General features: G+C 37.9%; 1 protein-coding gene and 1 long non-coding RNA gene across 21 annotated transcripts in view; one reads left to right on the top strand and one right to left on the bottom strand.

The window, feature by feature from the left end:
- The window catches only part of LOC144295106 (uncharacterized), a 61,142-nt gene extending 47,492 nt beyond the window's left edge, over window positions 1–13,650 (bottom strand). For 3 of the 11 annotated variants that reach the window (XR_013362523.1, XR_013362522.1, XR_013362517.1), the window contains exons 1-2: window positions 13,245–13,423; window positions 12,640–12,820 (exon numbers count right to left, since the gene is read on the bottom strand). This is a non-coding gene — a long non-coding RNA (uncharacterized LOC144295106). Of the gene's footprint in view, window positions 1–1,116; window positions 1,217–12,639; window positions 12,821–13,244 lie in introns of all 11 variants that reach the window. The other 8 variants (XR_013362515.1, XR_013362518.1, XR_013362524.1 and 5 more) reach the window with 6 other exon arrangements.
- MTMR2 (myotubularin related protein 2) overlaps window positions 13,405–16,695 on the top strand; it is a 121,834-nt gene continuing 118,543 nt past the window's right edge. For 8 of the 10 annotated variants that reach the window (XM_077867536.1, XM_077867523.1, XM_077867535.1 and 5 more), the window contains exon 1: window positions 13,509–13,648. Coding sequence is in view for 2 of the 10 variants with exons in the window: in XM_077867522.1 (XP_077723648.1) it covers window positions 13,569–13,648 (80 nt within the window). In the remaining 8 variants the exon portion in view is untranslated. Of the gene's footprint in view, window positions 13,649–16,695 lie in introns of all 10 variants that reach the window. The other 2 variants (XM_077867522.1, XM_077867521.1) reach the window with 1 other exon arrangement.

Genomic DNA, 16,695 nt, shown 5'->3' with positions numbered 1-16,695 from the left:
CAACATTTTCCAGGAGATTCAATAATAATACATCAAGATGTAATCTCCTCCAGGACAAATTCATCCTTCCCAAGATGCCAGAAATCTTTTTTCTGCTTCCCAATGCCTGAGGTAATATATCAAGCAGTCATGAAAATGCCATGAATTGCAAAAGTAATTTTAATGAATCAAAAATGGAAGGCAACATGTCCACAGATGTGTAGTTTAGAAACTGTGATCAAACTGACAATTTAACTTACTCAATGTAAAAGTGACAGTTGCTAGATTAAATTACAATCATAGAGATATTATCTGAAAATATGAGATTAATAGATTCAGATACAGAGATTTTTTTAAAATGTATTTTCAGATAGTTCAGTCTATTGAATGCTTAACACGTTCCCAAGATCAATAAAAAAAACTAGTTGCTAGGTCTTTAATTATTGCCCAAATCCCAGCAATCCTGTTTCTGCTCTTTGATCTGTTTTCCTTTCACTTGTACTGTGTTTCTTTATTCTTTTAATGAATTATATAGAACTATCATCAGTAGAACGTGTATAACATGCCAGGTGCCAACCTAGATGCTTTTGCATATATCATCTCACTTAAATCTCACATTCCTGTATGAATGTGTCTGCAGACATATTCACATGATAGAGGAAGATGAGGGTGAACAATGAATCTGAGATTCATTTTATAGGATCTCAGAGAGGATAACTGCTCTAAATTCCCACATGTAGGAAGTATTAAAGTCAGGATTCTGCTCAGGTTTTTGTAGTCCTGTTGAGCCATCTGCTACTTAACAAATGCCACTCTAATAATTACTATTTGCATAGCATTATATTGTTTATAAAGTGCATTTACATTTTATTTACTTAATTATATCATGATCCCCAAGATCATTCTAATTTTCTTAGTTTTCTTGAAAATTATCAGTCTATGGCATTGATATAACTTCAAAAACCCTGCAGAATGCACTAAAGCCATATGCCTATCTTTTGTGTATGAACACTTATAAACTCCACTTATATAACAGACTCATTAGATTGCCTCTATCTCATGATTAGGAAAGACTGGATTTTCATTAAATACAATAAAACAGGGGATCCCTGGGTGGCTTAGCGGTTTAGCGCCTACCTTTGGCCCAGGGCGCAATCCTGGAGTCCCGGGATCGAGTCCCATGTCGAGCTCCCGGCATGGAGCCTCCTTCTCCCTCCTCCCGTGTCTCTGCCTCTCTCTCTCATAAATAAATAAATAAATAATCTTTAAAAAATATATAATAAAACAAAGTATGGCAAATTACTCAAGAATATTTCCTTAACTATAAAGTGAAGGTAATATTACCTACTTACCTACCTAACAGATTGTTGTAAAGACAAAGTATGACAAAATTGTATATAAGGAGTATATATACAATCAATACAAAGATAATGTAATATAAAAAAGCTTTGAAAATTGTTTGGTATAATGTTTTACATTATTTAATGATTATTATTAAAGATTATTTAAAGGTATCTTTTTTAAAAATTTTTATTTATTTATGATAGTCACACAGAGAGAGAGAGAGAGAGAGAGGCAGAGACATAGGTAGAGGGAGAAGCAGGCTCCATGCACCGGGAGCCCGATGTGGGATTTGATCCTGGGTCTCCAGGATCGCGCCCTGGGCCAAAGGCAGGCGCTAAACCGCTGCGCCACCCAGGGATCCCCTAGAGGTATCTTTATAATACCGTTATTTCTTTACTTTCATTACTTTTCAATTTAATAAATATATGCTTGATATTAAAAGTTTATAACATATATAGAGGAGAAAGTTAAAATTTCATTTCATACTTACCTTCCTCAATGCAACCAATTTTCCTTTCCAAGAGATGATAATGATTGCTAATTTGATACTTGTTCTTGAAGATCTATTAATATGCATTTATATTCATGAATTTAAATGTATTGTTTTTGAAATACATATCAAGCAAATATATTTTACTTAACAATTTTTTTTGTTTTTGTTTAACAGTGTGTCTGAGAGATCTTGAATAGCTATGTAGTAGTAAGAAATTCTTTCTTATCAAAAATTATACATGCCCTGTATATTTCCCTCCCCCTGTGTGTAGCAGGACTTGTGAATGTGATGGGATTTCACTCATGTGACTAGATCACATTACACAGTTAAGATGGAGGGATTTTGCAACAATCTGAATTATCTTGGAAATAGATTCTTCCAGTCAAGCCCCCAGATGAGAACACAGCCTGGCCAACACCTTGATTTCAGCCTGATGAGATCCTGAGCAGAGTACCAGTGAAATCATGCCAAGATGCCTGATTCACAGAAACTTTGATAATAAATATGTTTCATGTTAGGATCTTAAATTGATGATAATTTACTACACAGCAACAGGAAATGAATATAGGCACACACCTACACATTGTATTTCCAAGCTTCTCTCAGTGGTGGCCCGTGACTAAGTCCTAGCCAATCACATGAGAGCTGAATTCAGGTGTGCAACTTCTGATTAATATCATAAAATTAAATAATGAACATGCTTCCAATTCTTTTGGATTCAGAAGTGGAATTGTTGGATCATATGATAGTTATATTTTTATTTATTCATTTTTGGAGTATAAAGTACCTAAGATTTACTATCTTAATCACTTTTAAGTGTACAGTATAGTGATATTAACTATATTCACTTTGTTGTGCAATAGATCTCCAGAAACTTTTTCATCCTGTAAAACTGAAACTCTATACCCATTGAACAGGAACTCTCTTTTTTCCCTGCCACCTCTGGAAACCACCATTCTACTCTTTATTTTTAAGAGTTTAACTACTTTAATTACCTCATATAAATGGAATTATATGGTATTTGTCTTTTTGTGACTGGCTTATTTCATTTCATAATGTCCCAAGGTTAATCCATATTGTAACATATGATAGAATTCTCTTTCTTGTGCAGCCCTGGTGGCTCAGTGGTTTAGTGCCACCTTCAGCCCAGGGTGTGATTCTGGAGACCTGGGATCGAGTTCAACATTGGGCTCCCTGTGTGGAGCCTGCTTCTCCCTCTGCCTGTGTCTCTGCCTCTCTCTCTCTGTGTACCTCTCATGGATAAATAAATAAAATATTAAAAAAAAAGAATTCTTTCTTTTTAATAATATTCCATCGAATACATAACCCACATTTTGTTTATCCATTCATCTGTTGATGGTCATCTGGGTTACTTCCACTTCTTGGGTATGTATACAGTGCTGCTATGAACATAGATGGGCAAATAACACTTTGAGACCCTGCTTTAAGTTTTTTTGCATATATACTCTAAAGTAGAATGCTGAATCATATGGTAGTTCTATTTTTAGTTTTTTTGAGGAGCCTCAAACATTGTTTTCCATACCAGTTGCACTATTTAACAATCTCACTAACAGTACACAGGATTCCAATGTCTCCATATCTTTACCAATCTTCTTTTTTTTTTTTTTTTTTTTTTACCAATCTTCTTATTTGGGGGAGATTTGATAGCAGTCATACCAATGGTTGTCAAGGGGTATTCGGTTATGGTTTTAATTTGCATTTTTCCAATGATTAGTGATGTTGAGCACCTTTTCTTATGCTTATTGGCCATTTGTTTACCATCTTTGCAGAAGTTTCTATCCAAGTCCTTTGTCTGTTTTCTAATATGGTTATTTGATTTTTTTTGTTGAATAGTAAGTATTCTTTATGTATTGTAGATACATGTCTTTTTGTCTAATATATTGATTTGCAAATATTTTCTCCCATTTCATCAATTGTCTTTTCACTCTATTGTTTGTGTCCTTTGAAGCACAAATGTTTTAAGTTTGATGTAGTCTCATTTATCTAATTTTGTTTTTGTTGTCTGTGCTTTTGGTATCATATCCAGGAAATCATTGCATTTTCTTGATGCTGGCCTGATGCTTATTTTCTACCTTGCAAAAGTGCCTGGAACTTACTATATATGCATGAACTTTCTGCTCTTCAGAATGAAGGCATCTCATGCTGTTCTAAGAGGGAAGTTTATAGCAATACAGGCCTATTTCAAGAACCAAGTAAAATCTCAAATAAACAACCTAACCTTACACCTAAAGGAGTTAGAAAAAGAAAAACAAATAAAACTCCTAACCAGTAGAAGGAAGGAAACAACAAAGATCAGAGCAGAAATAAGTGAAATAGAAACTAAAAAAAATAATAGAACAGATTAATGAAATCAGGAGCTGGTTCTTTTAAAAGATCAACTAAATTGATAACCTTTAGATGGAGTCATACAAAAAAACAGATATAACTCAAATGAAAATCAGAAATGAAAAAGAAGAAATAACAACTGACACCACAGAACTACGAATCATTATAAGAGAAATTATGAACAATCATATGCCAATAAATGGGACAACCTAGAAGAAATGTATACATTCCTAGAAACATATAACCTCTGAAAACTTAATCAGGAAGAAATAGAAAATTTAAATAAATTTTTAGTAATGAAATTGAATCAGTAATCAAAAAACTCCCGACAAACAAAAGTCCTGGACCAGATGGTTTCACAGCTGAATTTTCCCAAAAACAGTAAATACCTATTCTTCTCAAACTATTCCAAAATATAGAAGAGGAAGGAAAGCTTCAAATTCATTCTATGAGGCCAGCATTACCCTGATACTAAAACCAGATAAAGGCACAAAAAAAAAAAAAAAAAAAAGGACTTCAGGCCAGTATCTTCGATGAACATACACTCAAAAATCCTCAACAAAATATTAGCAATGTAAACCCAACAATACATTAAAACATCATTCACAATTATCAAGTGGGATTTATTCCTGGGATGCAAGAGTGGTTCAACATTTACAAATCAATCAACATGATACATCACATCGAGAGAAAGGATAAAAACCATATTATTATTTCAATATACACAGAAAAAGCATTTGACAAAGTACATTTATTCATGATAAAAACCCCTTAACAAAGTAGGTGGGTTTTTTCAAGATGTTATTTATTAGAGAGAGAGAGAAAGAAAGAGAGAGAGAGAGAACATGAGAAGGAGGAAAGGTAGAGGGAAAAGCAGACTCCTCACTGAGCAGGGAGCCCAAAATAAGGCTCAATTCCAGGATCTTGAGATCATGACCCAAGCCAAGGGCAGATGCATAACTGATTGAGCCACCCAGGCACCCCCAAAAATAGGTTTTGAGAGAACATACCTCAACATAAGAAAGGCCATATATGAAAAACCCACAGTGAACATCATACTCGATGGTGAAAAACTGAGAGCATTTCCCCTAAGGTCAGGAACAAAATGAAGATGTTCACTTTTTTTTTTCTTTTTAAGATTTTATTTTTTTAAAGTAAACTCTACACCCAACATGGGGCTTGAATTTACAACACTGAGATCAAGAGTCACATGCTTTACCAACTGAGCCAGCTAGGTACCTTCACTCTTACAACTTTTATTTGACATAGTACTGAAAGTCCTAGCAATCAGACAACAGAAAGAAATAAAAGGCATCTCAACTTGGTAAGGAAGAAGTATAGCTTATTATTTTCACTAATAGAAATATTTGTAGGTGTCATGAAACTATATATAGAAAACCCTAAAGATTCCATCAAAAACTTCTAGAACTGATAAATGAATTCAGTAAGGTGGCAGGATACAAAACCAATATACAAAAATCTGTTATGTTTCTATACACTAATAATGAAGTAGCAGAAAAAGAAATAAAAAAAAAAATCAAACTCACTTACATTTGCTTCAGGAATAATAAAATACCTAGGAATAAACTTAACCAAGGAGGTGAAAGATCTCTACTCTGAAAACTAAAATAATAAGAAAAGAAATTGAAGATGACATGAACAAATGAAAATATATTCAGTGTTTATGGATGGGAAGAACAAATATTGTTAAAATATCATACTACCTAAAGAAATCTACAGATTTTTAAAATATTTTTATTTATGTATTTATTCACGAGAGACACAGAGGGAGGGGGGCAGACACAGGCAAAGAGAGAAGCAGGCTTCCTGCATGGATGTGGGACTCGATTCTGGGATGCCAGTCATGCCTTGAGCCAAAGGCAGACGCTCAACCACTGAGCCACCCAGGTGTCCCAGCAATCTACAGATTTAATGTAATCACTATCAAAATGCCAACAGCTTTTTTCACAGAACTAGAGTAAATAATCCTAAAATTTGTATGGAATGATAAAAGACCCCAAATATCCAAAGCAGTCTTGAAAAAGAAGAACAAAACTGGAGGTAACACAATCCTAGATTTCAAAATACACTACAAAACTGTAGTAATCAAACCAGTACGGTACTGGCCACAAAAATAGACACATAGATCAACAAAATAGTATACAGAGCGCAGGACTAAACCTGCAATTATATGGTCAATTAATTATCAATAAATAATGCAAGAGTATGCAATGGGAAAAAGTCTTTCCAACAAATAGTGTTGGGAAAACTGGGTAGCAATATGCAAAAGAATGAAACTGAATTACTTTCTTATACCATACATAAAATTAAACTCAAAATGGGTTAAAGACCTAAATGTGAGACCTGCTGTCATAAAAATCCTAAAAGAGAACACAGGTAGCAATTTCTCTGACATCATCTGTAACAATATTTTTCTAGATACGTCTCTTTAGGAAAGGGAAATAAAAGCAAAAATAGACTATTGGGACCACATTGAAATAAAATGCTTCTGCACCAGAAAGGAAACACCAAAAAAACTAAAAGACAGCCTATAGAGTGGGAGAAGATATTTGCAAATGACATATCCAATAAAGGGTTTATATCCAAAATACATAAAGAATATATAAACACCCAAAGAGTCCAATTTAAAAACAGGCAGAAGACATGGACAGACATTTCCCCAAAGAAGACACCCAGATGGCCAACAGACACATGAAAAGATACTCAACATCACTCATCGTCAGGGAAACGCAAATCAAAACCACAGTGAGATATCACCTCACACCTGTCAGAATGGCTAAAATAAAAAATACAAGAAACAATAAGTGTTGGCAAGGATGGGTAGAAAAAGGACATTCATGCACTATTGGTGAAAATGGAAACTGGTATAGCCATGGTGGAAAACAGTATGGAAGTTCTTCAAAAAATTAAAAATGCAGAATTACTTTATGACCCAGCAATTCCACTGGGTATTTACCCAAAGAATACAAAGACACTAATTTATAAAGGTATATGCACCTTTTTGTTTATTGCAGCTTTATCTACAATAGCCAAATTATTGAAGCAGCCCAAGTAGTCTATTAGTGAATGAATGGATAAAGAAGATATGGTATTTAGGGACATCTGAGAGTCTCAGTCCATAAACCTCTGACTCTTGATTTTGGCTCAGGGTATGATTGCGGGGTCCTGAGATTAAGCCCTGTGTCAGGCTCCATGCTCAGCAGGGTGTCATGTCAGCTTGAGGATTCTCTCACCCTCTGCCCTCCCACCCCACTCTTTCTTGCAAATAAATACATCTTTAAAAAAAGATTTATCTATGCAATAGAGTATTACTCAGCCATAAAAAGAATGAAATCTTGCAACAACATGGATGGACCTAGAGAGTATAATGGTAAGTGAAATAAGGCAGCCAAAGACAAGTACCATATAATTTCACTCATTTGTGGAATTTAAGAAACAAAAGAGAGACACCTGGGTGGCTCAGCGGTTGAGCATCTGCCTTTGGCTCAGGGCGTGATCCTGGATCCAGATCCAGGTCCAGGTCCAGGTCCAGGGATCAAGTCCCACATTGGGTTCCCTGCGGGGAGCCTGTCTCTCTCTCTCTCTCTTGCATGAATAAATAAATAAATCTTAAAAAAAGAAATGAACAGAGAAAAAAAGAGGCAAACCGAAAAAACAGACTCCTAACTGCACAGAACAAACTGACAGTTACCAGAGAAGAGGGTTGGTGGGGGGATGAATGAGTGCTATTATCATGATGAACACTGGGTGATGTATAGAGTTGTCTAGTATAGATATACTATACTGTATATCTGAATATTAATTCAGATACAATAGTAAATCTTTTTACTTAAGTACTGTACTTTTCCTAAAGTTTTTATTTTGATCTTCTTAATGTATATTATTCCCCTGCTGAATTTTACTATCTTTCACTTATTATAGTATACTTTCCTTTGCATCATTGAACAGTTATATTAGTTGCTTTTGAGCCATTGTCTGATAATTTCAACACCTGTGTCATCTCTTTATTATCTTTTCCTTTAAGAATACATCCCATTTTCCTAACAGTTTTTATGCCAAGTAAGTCTAAATTTTGTCCTTGATATTATGAACATTGTTTTGGAGTCTCTGGATTCTGTTTTATTTCTCTATAAAGTGGTGATGCTTTTGTTTAGCAAGAAATTAAGTTAGTTTTAAACAAATTGAAAATTTTGTCCTGTGTATAGTGAGTAACAGGTCAAATCTTGCTTCAGTTCTTTTATCTGAAAGAGTAGGAGTATATTCTACTTTTGAGTTCTTTGATCTGAACTATTTGCATTCTGTCTTTGTTATTCAAATTGAATTAGTGCATAGCCAGAGATTGTCTGAATTTATAAACAGAGTTTAGAGTTCTCTGATTCTCCATTTCTGGAATTCCTCCCTTATTCTCAGGCCAGAAAGACTTTCTGTGTGAGTTTTTGCTATCTTGTTACCACACCGCAATTTTTGTTTGTTCATAGGTCAAAGTCACTCAAAGTGGGAAATGCTGTGTTGATCACTTCATATGCATTTTGATTCTGTGTACTTCTGTCTATTCTCTGGACTCCTCAGGTTGTTGTTTTACCCTCTGGAGTTTCCAGTTATTATCTGTGGAAAGGTCAATCTGTTAGAAGTTTACTTCTCCATACTGGAATTGGAACTCTCCACACCAAAGTCATCAAAAAATTAAAACTTTGCACATAAACAATTAATTATAAGAAATATACATGCTTTGGGTGCCTGAGTGACTCAGTTGGTTAAGCATCAGACTCTTGGTTTCGGCTCAGGTCTCCATCCCAGAGTTATTAACTAATAACTCAAGCCTGAGTCATTAGGTCAAGCCTTGGGCATTAGTCCATGCCCAGCATGGAGCCTACTTAAAAAAGGGGCTGGGGATGCCTGGTGGCTCAGTTGGTTAAGCATCTGACTCTTGATTTTGGTGGCTCAGGTCATGATCTCAGGGTCATGACATTAAGTCCTGCATCTGGCTTTGTGCTGGGCATGGAGATTAAGATACCCCCTTTTCCTCTACCCCTCCCTCTCCACTCCCAAAGGAATTATGCTTGCTTGACCTAAGGTTTATGTTTTTGGCATGTGTGTTTAAGAGAATTTTCCCTCTACTTGTCCATCCCTAACCACCATTTTACTTTCATAAGAGAAGTTTATTTCCTTATTCTTTCTCAGATTGTCTAATAAACATCCCTTGATAAGCTGATAGGCAACAAACCTATAGATCCAAGTCAGCACTAGTCAAATTGTGGTTTGCCAATCAGTGCTTGTCCATGAACTATTTATTGCCTGTCCACGATGAGATGAGAACAGAACTGAGAATATCTATTTAGAAACTTTTGTCCAATTTTTATGAAGTCGTTTTATATCTGTTAAATACAAAGAAAATTGGCCTTGTATTTTGCATATGTTCAGTTTTTACTTAAGTTTCATTTATTTAGTAATTAAATTTTCTTGTATTTTAAGAAGCATTCGTTGATGCTTAGAAATTAAAAACAAAACACTGGTTCTCTCTGCAGATAATCTGAGAAACACTGGCCTAGATTTCAAACAAGAAAATTACTTTTGGAAAGGTTTCAAGTTAACCATTTAATAGGAGGGATTGAAAGAGGACTTCAACTACTGACATTTTGATCTCAGTCTATACCTTTTAATTAATGAAGTTCTTTCTGGCTTATTTCTTAATTCAGGCAAAAGACCCTGTGGGCAGGGGTGCCTGAGTGGCTCAGTGGTTAGACGTCTGCCTTTCGCTCAGGTCATGATCCTGGGGTCCTGGGATTGAGTCCTGCATTGGGCTCCCCACAGGGAGCCTGCTTTTCCCTCTCTGTCTCTGCCCCTCTCCCTCTGTGTCTCTCAGGAATAAATAAGTCTTTAAAAAAAAAAAAAAAAAAAAAAAAAACCCTGTGAGCAAAGCATCCCCTGATGGGAACTGAAACTAGCACCTCAAGCAGAAAGAGCTTCCCTGAGCCAGTAAGACTGCCCATGACTGACTCCACAATAATGATCAATTTAACCTTTACTGCCCACCTGCACATACCCACGGACCTTGGTCACACATTTTCCTTGTATAAATCTGGAAGTATTTTCAGCACTTTAGAGACAGCTGAGAGGATAATTTGCTGTCTTCCCCGTGTTGACCTCACTGAAATAAATTCCTTCCTTGTTTCACCACCATTAGTTTCACTGCCTTTGGATTTTGTCAGGTGGGAGTGGCTGCACCTGGTCTGTATGGGCTCCCTGGAGCCAGGTGCTCCTGCACACCTGTGCCTCAGCTACAAGATGAACCTACACTGTAGTTTAATTTTAGCAATAGTTTCTGAAGACCTGGGATAGGCTAAAGTGTTCTTTTAAAAGATAAGAAAACTGAGTTGAAGGGGATTTCTAATCAAGGGAATTTCTCTTGGATATAGGACACAGTAGCCAATGTCAGAAAAATAATTCAGTACTAATCATTTAACTTTTAGCTGAGATTCAAGTATTCTTTGCTTGTTGCTCACTCTCAGAAATTACTGCTTTAATATTTAGAAGTAAAGCAGTAAGTTCAGAGGAAGAAAAAATAACAATAGCATCAGATCCATTTACTGAGATCCTACTGTGCAAACTCTGTATTGGGAAAAACAATCCATTATGTGGATATTTTTATTCCCATTTCAGAGGTGAGAAAACAGTTGTTGGAGAAGCAACTTAATTGAAATCACAGGGCAAGTACATGATAGAATCAGGGCCCGATTCAAATTTGTCTGATTCTAAAATCTCTACACTAACATTATTATTTTTTTTTTTAAGATTTTTAAGTAATCCCAGCATCTAACATGAGACTCGAACTCACAACCCCAAGACCAAAAGTCACACACTCTACCAAATGAACCAGCCAGGTGCCCCACAGTACTGTTCTTTATTAATTACCAGAGAGATTCATATACAAATTATTACCTCATCAGGCAGATGGTTTCAAGTGCTCTATTATCATAGTTCTAGAAAAAAACAGGGCTGTAGACAGTGCTTGGGTCTCCCATTCAAGGATTCATCCATCTTCACCAAACTTAGCTTAGAAAAATCCACGTTAGAGTATCAGGTGACAGTGAGTCAGCATTTTGGAAGCCAGGTAGAAACCAGGAATCAATAAGCAAATTCTTTTATGAATCATTGTAGATGTTTATGCTTGTTAAATGTTTCTAACTGCCTATTCTCTTTGCTTATTAGAGGAGTACAGTTAAAGGACTCTTAAAAATCATATAAATAAAAACTATCAGCTGCCATCCGATCCTTGCCAAGCTGGAAAATGGAAAGGCAAAAGCTTTTGTGTTTAAAAACATTTTATTTTAATAAGTATGCTGAACACAACTAGGTTAGGTTGTTCTTTTGGGGAATGTACTTGCACGTTAATATTTCACTGGCCCTATACTTTTAAGATTTTCTTAAAACATCGGTTGTCAGTATGAATTAAATCTAGTTTAAATGAACATCACTCTATTCTAGCAAGAAGTGTTTTTTTTAATACACTTTTTTTCTTTTTACAGAAATAATCTTAGCATCATTTTATACTTCATACACTGCGATTTGGTCTCAATCAGAAAAATTCCTTTATATTTTTCTTTTGTCCTTCCTGTGTCTTCCATAACAGAAAATTATCAGCAGAAGCATTTCCCCTTCACCCAATTCCTATTCTCTTATCACAGCTCTATCTCTCTACCCTCCCTTCCTGCTCCGCAGGGGAATTCAAGAGGGCAGGGAAAGATTGCTAAAATTTGTCCCCTATCTAACACTGCCACATTCAATAGTAGATGCATCTAATTCTCTTTGCATATTTATCAGTTCCCATTTTCCTCTTCCACACCTCCTTGTTTGTACAACGGACTAATGACAAAGTGCTTTGCCCCTGCACACTTACAGACCACACAGACCTCAAATCATAGTAGGACCAAACATTTCTGCTTTTCTAGTGCACTTTCTGCAATGCCGGGCTGGTGGGGGAATGAGGAGCATTAATTTTTTTCCTACCCGTCCTATACTTTCTCCACTACCTTTGTCATGCCAGCCACTTCTCAGGTTCCTGTCCCACAGCCGCCATTTTTGAAGCTGTATTACTGTTTATACACCTTAATGCAGCACATCCTAACAACCCTCACAAAGTAGGGAGGACTACTAACAGCTAATATCTGAGTGCTTACTATGTGCCGATAACTGTTTTTCCAATATTTTATTTAAATTCAATTTGCCGACATACAGTGTAACACCCCGTGCTCGTCCCGTCAAGGGCGCGCCTCAGTCCCCCCATTCCTCCACCTCCTCTTCTGCAACTGTTTCCGAGTCAGGAGTCTCTCGTGGTTTGTCCCCCTCTCTGATTTTTCCCACTCGGTTCCCCTCCTTTCCCTTGTAATCCCTCTCACTATTTGTTATATTCCCCCATGAGTGAAACCATACAGATTGTCCTCCTCCGACTGACTTACTTCACTCAGCATAATACCCTCCAGGTGCATCCGCGCCGAAGCAGATGGCGGGAGTCCTCCCTCCTGAGGGCTGAGCAGTATTCCACGTGCACATGGACCGCATCCGCTTTATCCATGCGTCCGTCGACGGACATCGTGGCTCCTTCCTCAGTTTGGCTATTGTGGACATTGCTGCTGTGAACTTTGGGGACAAATAGTGTTTTAAGCATCTTACATGTATTCACTCACCTAATCTGGGAAGATATGATTTTCCTATTTAACAGATAAGAAAGAGGGTGTTCAATGCCTTGGGTTACGCCGCCAGTGACGGGCACAGGGGGTTCTGAAGTCATGTCTGACTGGCTAAAGGAACTTTTAACCACTATTTAATTAATAATGATTATTTCCAGCCCCAAACCTGGCGACCTTGGCCATCTCCAGTAGCTCACCCCCTCACGTGGCCCTGCGCGCCCTCTCCTGCCGCCCCCCCGGGGCCGCCGTCCTCCGGGGTCGCCGCCCCCCCCCCCCCACGGCCCCCGCCGCCCGCGCCGGGTCACTGCCGCGTCTTTCCCGGCATCCCGGGCCCAGGTACCCGCAGCCCCAGGACCCCTGCCCCTGGTATGCACTTAGTCCTCTCTTTGCCTCCTGCCATCCTCCTCCTCCCAGGGGTCCCCCGACCCTCGGGGCAGCGCGGGGGCGCAGGAGCGCACGCAGCGAGCGCAGGGCGTCGGCCGCAGTCGGCGGCAGCCCCGGGGTCCTCGCGCTCCTCGCGCTCCTCGGCGGCCCCCGGCGCGGTGCAGGCTGGGGGAACATGGCCGCTTCCGGTCTCCCTCCCGGGCCGGCGCTGGCCTGACCGCGGCCCCTGCCCGGCGCACTCCGCCCTCCGCTCCTCCCGCTCCGCTGCCGCGGAGGTCGCTTCAGCCTTTCCGTCCCGCTGTCCCCGCCGCGCCATGGAGAAGAGCTCGAGCTGCGAGAGTCTTGGCTCCCAGCCGGCCGCAGCACGGCCGCCCAGCGTGGACTCTCTGTCCAGGTAACCGGGATGCCCCGGGCCCCGCCCAGCGCCCAGCGCCCAGCGCCCGGAGCCCGAGAGGGATGGAGAGGGGCCTGGACCCGCGGGGGGGCCCCAGCTCCCGACTCTGCTTCCTGATGGCTGCGCCGAAATTCCTCTCCTGGGACCTGGAAGCCACTTCTTCCTCCCCCTCTGGGGTTTGCAGGCTGGGGAGAAGGGAAGGTGAACACCCATTGCTGCTTCACCGGCGACTCTACCTTTCTTGTAACCATCTTTTTTAAATCCCGGGTGGAGGCAGCCCCAGTTCATTAGTATCTCTTGTTTCTCATTCCCTCTCGAATTATTTTTTTGGACAGCCCTTCCCCCAACCACCACCCCTCCTTTCCTCCCTGCCTTTCTTTACTATACGCTTTTCCAAACCGTTCTCCAGGCTTGCTTCCATCTATTCGTATGTCTTCGATTTTGGGATTCTTGCTCACGTTTTTTTTTTTTTTTTCTTTTTCTTTTTCTTTTTCCCATCACTTTATTTCTCATGATTTTCCATATACTCCTCCCCCTCTCCCCATTTTGCTTTAAAAATGTAAATAAAAATGCCCACTGTACATCGCCTTTCAAAATCTTGCAGCTGAAAATCATTAGGAGTCTGAGCAGTCCTTAACCCTGACTGAATAATGAGTGTTAGCTTTCTTCCTTCTGGGGCTACCGGTTTTCCTGGTTATTTCTCTTGTGACCAGATGGGATTTTTTTTTTTTTCCTGGAATTTTGAGGAGGACTTTAGTATGCAATTTTGTAGATAGCTGTTGTGAGTATAAACTAGACATATTTCAGAGAATGTTTCCCTTTGGTTTTAAAATAGTGAATTAAAATCTAAGGAAAAAATAATAGATGACCTGTGTTTGTTATGTAGCCACAATAAAATAAGCTTCTTTTCTACCAAAAAATAGTCTAATTATTATTAGAGTTATTAGATACTAATCTGTGTGAAAACACAAATTTCATTTTCCTCAGAATAAATAGAAGTTTCTAACTTTTAGTTCATTTTGCACTCTACTAAATATGAGTGACACAGCTGTTTTCCTATTACTGTTCAGACCTTATTGTGAAAATATTAGCTGTTTCCTTCATTATAAATTAGATTCTCTTCCTAATGCACTCCTGGGAACCTGCTCCCACCATTTTCAGAGTTCTCAACAAACAGTGTAATCGTGGATTAATTATTTTCTGCGAGACTGTAATCTACTGGACCACATCTTACTATCTTATCTCCAGCATTTAACAGAGACACCTTTCATGTCAGAGGTTCTCAATAAAATTTTTTTTTGAATCTATACATTTAATTACCCAGGAGAGAAGGATTTTTCTTTGCATTCGATCACATATATTGTACATCTGTTTCAAGTATTTTAAAAATTTTATTACTCTGAAATTTAGGAAATTTAAGTTACATTTTTAGCTTAAAATTATGCAGAACACAGGTTGTAAAATTAGAATTGTATAGGAAAGTTACAAATGGCAGCTATGATTCAGAATAGAATGTAAAGAAAACAAATGAGGCAACCAGTAATCTCACCCAAGCCAGAGGAAGTGGAACCGCAGGAGGCAGCATAGTCTGTTAGGATGAAGAATGTATTGGAAGTTAGGAGGTTCAGACTCTTAAAAGTCCCTGGCTCTGCTAGTTTTTTGGCCTGTATCATTTAACTTTTCCAGTCTGCAATTTTCACATCTTTCAAAATAAAGAAATTGATCTAGAGAACCTGCAACGCCCCTTGGCGCTCTAAAATTCTGTCATTCTTTATCTTAATGACAGTAATGATTAAGATACATTCTCATCAATTACTAAGATATTCCCTTTATGGAGTTTTTAAATTATACTAAATAACTCTGTTATTACAAATTAACGTACCTAATTGTGCCACTTAAGCATATTTATTCCCTCCCCAAAGAAAGCCCAGTAACTTTAAAGTTTATATATTTTAATTCTTAATTAAAAATTATGTTACTGACATGAATTTAAGAAAATTAACTCCTTGAGATAGTTTTGACTAGAATATTTAGCCTCTTCCTTTCTGGACAAAAATATAAGTATGATCTACTTTCCGTAGGAGAATGCCAGCTTTCATTCCTTTCCTCTGGAAGGCAGAAAAAAATAACATTTGTTGAATGTCTACTATGTAGAATTCACCCTGCTAAATTTTTTCATGTCTTTTAAGAATCATTACACATGTTTGATCAACAGTGTAAAATAGTTGCATTGTAGACACTTGTTAGAAAGCTTAAATTTAAACTTAATCTAGGCAAACAATAAATTGTAGGTGAGAAGGCAGAAAACCATGATTATAATAGCTATGCTACCTGGCTATCCAGCTGTTTATGATTTTACTGTGATAGCCTATAATAAAGCAAAATATCAATATTTGGACTGTATTGTCTCAGCCTTCTGCAGAAACATTGCCTTTAAATTGTAGTTTATTTTTATGCCTTCTGTTTTTTTACAACTAGGAAATTTTCAGTGTCAAATTTTCAATTAGGAAATTGCCACGTGAATTTGTTCCGATACAACAATAGCTAATATGTTCAGTGTATTCCATATGTCTTTTACAGACTAGATTGATATAAGTTTCTGTTGAGTTTAGCTTCAAGAAAAATTGTTCGTGCAAAAAAAATGCTTCCTATTTGTTTGAAAATGGAAACTATGTAACTGCATATTTATCTTCAATTTGGCAGAAAGACTTCAGTCAGATTTGTAATCAAAGTTGGTAATACATACCTATCTGATTTCTTCAAGTATTCTATTAGATTAATTCAGTTTAAATATTATATTGAAATGTGTTAATTTGTAAGTTTTATGTTTTTCTGGGAAATAGGACTATAAATCTGAAAAATAATACACTAATCCTTCTGGTTGCCCACTGTTTTTTGAAAATGACACACCCCATTCAGGTTGGGCAACTGGCTTTTGTGAGACCTATAGTTCATGCTAAATGTACATTGAGTCTTGTGGTACCTGAGTGGCTTTTGGTTGAGTGTCCTCCTGGTTTTGGCTCAGGTCATGATCTCTGGATTGTGGG

This window comes from Canis aureus, chromosome 23, assembly GCF_053574225.1.
Source record: "Canis aureus isolate CA01 chromosome 23, VMU_Caureus_v.1.0, whole genome shotgun sequence".
Taxonomy (NCBI): domain Eukaryota; kingdom Metazoa; phylum Chordata; class Mammalia; order Carnivora; family Canidae; genus Canis; species Canis aureus.
The sequence above is the reverse complement of the archived record's forward strand: the minus strand, read 5'-3'. Positions and strand labels throughout refer to the sequence as shown.